The sequence below is a fragment of the Palaemon carinicauda genome, chromosome 2 (assembly GCF_036898095.1).
Source record: "Palaemon carinicauda isolate YSFRI2023 chromosome 2, ASM3689809v2, whole genome shotgun sequence".
NCBI lineage: Eukaryota > Metazoa > Arthropoda > Malacostraca > Decapoda > Palaemonidae > Palaemon > Palaemon carinicauda.
Genome location: NC_090726.1, coordinates 115,670,971 through 115,677,207, shown reverse-complemented (window position 1 = coordinate 115,677,207; position 6,237 = coordinate 115,670,971). Strand labels below are relative to the sequence as shown.

Sequence of the window (6,237 nt, the reverse complement as noted above, 5' to 3'; positions counted from 1 at the left end):
ATAATGCCTTAAGAAATACAGTTTAGGGGTGCAAGAGTAAAATTATCGTACTAAGAAATGTAAACATTAATCAAGAACATGTGCATTAGTTACAGTCTGCTCTTTAAGCAAGAGCCTGTACTCCAAAAAAGGCTTTATCTGATATTTTTGTTAAGAGAGTTGTTTGAACTGGATAATAACAGGAGAAAGCTGTCTGCAATGGTCAAAAGATTTCTTACATGCCAGTGGTTTTGCAAATTGATACGTTTTAGGAGATGTGATAGATAATTTTATTACAGCATATAAAGTATCCTAGAGTGTTTATTTTGTTTGGTTATTTTCTTATTATTTGCCTATATATCTTATATTTAACAATGTAAGCTAACATTTTTTTTATTTCGTAAATCAAAAATTATGAAAGGTTAACTAATGAAAATCGTTTCCTTAGTGAAAACAGGAATATTGACATGAATGTACAAAGGAAAGGTAATGCTGGAAAAGGCCCTGCATTACAATTCGAATCGTCTCGGAGGTGGATAAATGGTGGTGAGCTGGACGTCGGATGTATGGTAGGCGGTTCTCTGGTGCTGAGTGCTTGTCCCTTTCCCTCCGTAGTATCCACTTAAACTGCTGCTGCTTCTTCCCTCTGGCAGAGCCTGGCGACTCTCGCGCATTATACTCAGACACCGAACGTCTTGGTTTGAAGTACGACTCTCTCGACCATTCCCAGAGACTATTTTCGATTCGTCATTTTTCTTGAAGTCGTGTCCGACTCCAGTTCGCCCTTCATGGCCTCCCCCTCCTCCCCCAGCAGAAATTATCAATGAAGATTTCTTTGGTGCTAAAGGTGGTGGAGTGTCATCCACTTCTATCTGAAAAAAAAATGCCAATCACGTATGTCATTCATTAATCTCATACAAAAAACGCCCTGTGTATCGTATTCTTGACAATACGCCAGGATCCTATCATACTCTCAATCAATTTTTGTTCTACCTCCAAAAACCTTTTTTTACACTGAATTAAAGAGAAAGCAATACTGTACATAAAAAGGGTCTTTTTCGTAATCTCATTATCAAGTGGGTTATATTTATCTTTATTGATTTTGAAATATAGTTTTGAGGAATGGATAACACCGGATTTTTCTTCTCGGTTGATAACAATGGAAATATGTCAAGTGGGAAATGAGGTATAATATTAGTTTCCATCAGTGCCACAGGCTTTTTAGTATAAAGCCTGCGGAAATTGAATTTATAAATACGGGGATTATACTTTGTCTAACATTCTAAGATCGCTAGTTGTGTGGCCGGTACTGATATCATACGGGGCCAATTTTTTGGTATGGTAATCTTATTAGGAGTATATTGAAATGAGTTTTATTTCATGAAATGTAGTGCTTTATTTTCAGCAGATATTTTGGATATATCTTACTTCATCTATCATGATTAAAAAAGTAGATGACATTTTTTGCCAGGCGCAAGAATGTAAGAGTCTTATGCTTCGTAGTTAAATTTAAAAGGTCACGGTCAATGTCATTAAAAGCCACTTGATCTTGGTCACCTGCTGTGATAACATTGGACAACCAATGACGATGATGACAACTCTTCATAAATCCAGTTCGTTTTGTCTAAAAACGTATTTGTGTATGTGAGTGTTATTATAAGCATGGTTTACTATTAAATGGTATTAATAGTTTATAAAGTAAATGATATATCAAAGTTTTGTGTGTGTACATACGATTTTAAGAAAGTTAATGATTTATGCATTAATAAAAAAATAAATGTTTTTTTTTTTCTTTCAAAAGAGGAGAAATGTATGAAAAGGTGCTACATATAATATCGGTATTTTATACTTCACTATTTGCTTAAACAATTAAAGTAAAGGCTGATAAAAGAAAATAAAGTATATGTATGGAAACAAAGAAATAAGTAAAGTGGTGTAACTAAGAAGCAAAGCTTTTCCCTCGACTTCCAAAATTTTAAACGGGAAGCACTTAAAGGACATTCCTTATCCACAGATCTCACACTTTTTGTACCTGCCGATCTTAGAAAGTTTTACAGAGTGTAGTGCTCCCTATTATTATTATTATTATTATTATTATTATTATTATTATTATTATTATTATTATTATTATTATTATTATTATTATTATTATCATTGGTAGTAGTAGTTGTGATAATAGTAGTATGCCTAGTAGTAATAATGGATCAGAAAAACGTTATAGAAGATTCATATTCTTTGTGGAGAAAAAGTTGATTTTAAGTAAAAAATGAACTGCATTTTACAATACAAAATATAGAGAATATAAGAATTCCTTTGTAACATTTCTTGATGAAGTTACATTCCACATTTTTATTAATGTGTTCTAAAAAATATTTTCGGAAATATTTGAGTCAATAACAGATGCTGAAGTGAGTATATCTGGAACACACACACACCAAATTATGTCATATATATATACATATATACTGTATATATATATATATATATATATATATATATATATATATATATATATATATATATATATATATATATAGACAAGGTCTTACGTATGTGACTCATTATACAGTATATGGGTGGACATGTGTCTTCTATCATCTCACGACAATACTAAATCTTTAGAAGGAGAAAACAAAGATTAATTGTTGTAAAGTAACAGACAGCACTCGATCATCCGTATATATTGATAGTCACATATCTATATATCTATATCTATCTACCTAAATATATATATATATATATATATATATATATATATATATATATATATATATATATATATATATATATATACACACACAAACACATACACATACATAAATTTACATGCATATACATACATACATACAGTACATACATACATACATACATAACATGAGGTTGTTTGATAAATAGGTTGTTTCTATAAAAAAAGGGCATTTCCACATTCATGTGTCACCTAACGAAACGGGGATGAACCCTATGGCAGAACAATTCCACAGCATTAGCCGCTTCATACACCTACGTAGAAGGGTCATCAACAGCATGCTGAAACACACTAAAACGCTGTGCCAATCAACCCCCCCCCCCTTTTTTTTTCCTGTATGTTAAGACCCTTTCCTGGCATATACCTCTCTCACCATCCAGCTTTTCCAGGTTTCTCTCCCGTCTAACCTTATTTCTCATTTATACATATTTCACGAACCTGTCGTCTTCCGTTCTTTCCACATGACAAGGCATGTTCAAATTATTTATCTATCTTTGTAGTTTTTATTCCATGTTCAATATGCAAACCTTTTGTATCAACAGCATAACTTTTTTTTTCCATGCGTTCAGCACCACATTTTACTTTCGTAAAGGAAAGGTATCTTGACAATATCTTGATGAATTATCTCCTTTGCGGCTAGGGACTCTGCCTTCCTTGTTTCACCACATCTTTTCTCAAGTACCAGTATGATACGTATATATACTCCTAAATAAGCAAGGTAATAAAAAAAAAAGCTGCTTCTATTCTTTCTCCGTCCAAATTAATATTCCAGGTTCTCATTCATGAAAATTTATAAACTTCCCGTTCACTCATTCCAGCTCTTTAACCTGAGCTCACAGTTCATCAATTTTCTTCATACCCTCTCTTCTTCCTTCATTTGACTTATTTGTCATATTTACTTTTACGGCTACATTTCCACCCCTTCCTCTATCTTGAACTTATATTGATCTTAACATTTGTTACTACCAAATTATGCTCAGATATGCCTCCAGCCATTCATCATCTTATCATTACATAATAACTATACTCAGGACTAAAATAATCTTGCAAAGTAATTTTCCTCTCCATTTTCTCCCTTCAAAACTAGTCTTATTTATAACTTTTTTAAACACGTTGGAAACCACTCCTTTAGAATATTCAAGTTTCTTTTTTTTAGCAAAACACATTTCAACTGCACCCTTTTATTCCCATAACTCAGAATCTTACCTGTCAACAACATATTCTCATTCATCTGACCTAGCATAACCAGACGTTCATTTCTATAAACAATGTCAGGCACAGATTCAGACACTAAAAATCTTTCACCTCATTATTTCTATTTCTGGGTCATATACAATATACCCACTATTAAAGTTTTTCTGGGGGGAAATAATTAGTATTACCCTTACTGTTCTCGACCCAAATGATTTTTAATAATGTTCTGGCTTTACAGCTTTCAGCTACTTCAACACAAGACAACGTCACTTTCTCCATTCCATTCGTATAAACACTTCTCAATTTACCTTCATCTCACTAAGTAGCAAAACATCCAGTTTTCTCTTTTTAAACAAATCACAGGTCTTGCATTGTTTTTCTCTTGTGTACCACTTTCACGCTTAAAGCCCTAAATGTTGTTATTTTCCTTCTCTTCCAGTATCCCTTCCTGGGTTGGGGCTTTAAGCCATAGGCCAATTGATGACTTGCATACATGCACACATATGTGAGTTTGTGTTTTGGTTTATTGAATGGTAGGTATGTGGCAACCAAGGTCTATATATACCAGGTCAGCCAACGCGCAGCTTAAGCTGTGAATCACCCATACTGTGACGTCAAGCTTCCCCGTCTCACACACGTGGGTAAATAAAACAAAGGACCGTTGCCTTAGTTAGCTACCTATAGAGGTAACGTAAACAATAGGAGACGCTGTGTCCATTATCATTTTATTCATTCATTCATTCCGTCACTAATAATGCCAAGTAACTGCGCAGTATGTGGCTGTTATAATAGACATGATAAAACTAAAAGCTCAAACATAAAATACCATCGCTTTCCAAAAGAAAAACCATACATAGACCAGTGGATACATGCATGTTGCCGTGCAGACAGAATTAACATTGTGGATGCTACTGTTTGCTCGATTCATTTTAAACCAGGCGATTACAAAGATGACATGAAGTCTAGCTTACTAGGTATTGAAAGTCCTAGAAATTGACTACCTAATTACACAAACACTAAATCAAGATTGCCTTGAACATTTCTTTGGGTGTATAAGGCAAATGGATGGGCACTATGATCATCCTCATGCTGTGAACTTTAAATTTCGGATAAAATTTTTTTTACTAGGAAAGGAAAATAAAGTATTAAGTGAAAAGTGTAATATCACCACCGTTGAAAAATCTCATGAATCAGCCAAAGACGATGAATCTAACACGAAAGAAAGGGACTTAGCGTTAGAAATATGCCTAACAACGCAGATATTCAGAAATTTAGATTTTGATTTAGAGAAAGATGCTTTAGACGAGGAAGAAGACCTTTTGAGAGCAAGTAAAGAAAAAGAAAGATATTGGGGGAGTAATTGAGGAAGAAGCTCTTAAATACATTGGTGAATATATTGTAAAGAAATTTTGTGTAAAATATCATGAGTTAGGAAATAAGACTGAAGAAGTGCTAAGGAATGATACTTGGATAGCATGTGTTAATCGGGGGGGAATTACATGCACCTTCTAGTCACTTTTTTTCACAGTTGTTAATAATGCGGGAGATTTTTAATGCTGTACACGGGGAAGCTCTCATGGAGGGAAAACATTGTTTTAAAAAGCTTTATTTAGAATTAAAACAGTCTGGTATTGAAGTTCCTGACGATGTTATTGCTTTTTTTGTTAAGATATCGGTATATTTTCGAATGCGATATCTTAATAATTTGATAAAGTATAGAGAACCTCAAGGACAACCATGCAGGGAGGCCCTAAGAAAAAAAATGAAAGTTGTAACTTAATAAAATATTTTCCAAAGGTAAAATGTTGTTTTATTGACATTGACTGTGTGATAGATCTACGTTCTTAATGGGTCTCTCCAACACTAAGCCCCTTCAGATGACGTAGGTGCGCAGAAGAGGCTTAAAATCGGTACGCTGTCTGGCTGACCTGGTATATCTGGACCGTGGTGGTAACCAGCATACACGAATGACAGGTAGGCGACATTTAGCCATTGTGGGTTCCTTGGTGAGTGTTGAATCCCTCATCTGACGTCTGCTAGGTTTGAAATTTATGTTGGCCTACCATCCACCAGAACACTAGATTTAAATGTATACGTATGATGGAATCAAAGGAAATTTTAAAGGGCTAGCAACATCACACATAAAGAATTTCTAAGAAACAAGAAGATTCTATTCTTTTGGTACCATCATCCAACCTAAGAAAAAGGGCATTTGGGGAAAAATATATATACAGCGTAGCTATAGGCACGGTCTAGCTCAACCGTGGTTATAGGTATGGGCATTCTCTCTCTCTCTCTCTCTCTCTCTCTCTCTCTCT

At 34.2% G+C, this 6,237-nt stretch overlaps 1 protein-coding gene across 1 annotated transcript in view; it reads right to left on the bottom strand.

Annotated features, from left to right (window-relative positions):
• Window positions 1-304: 304 nt before the first annotated feature.
• LOC137620647 (uncharacterized) overlaps window positions 305-6,237 on the bottom strand; it is a 97,032-nt gene continuing 91,099 nt past the window's right edge. The window contains exon 14 of the mRNA XM_068350978.1: window positions 305-851. Coding sequence (XP_068207079.1) covers window positions 489-851 — 363 coding nt within the window. The 3' untranslated portion in view covers window positions 305-488. The remainder of the gene's footprint in view (window positions 852-6,237) is intronic.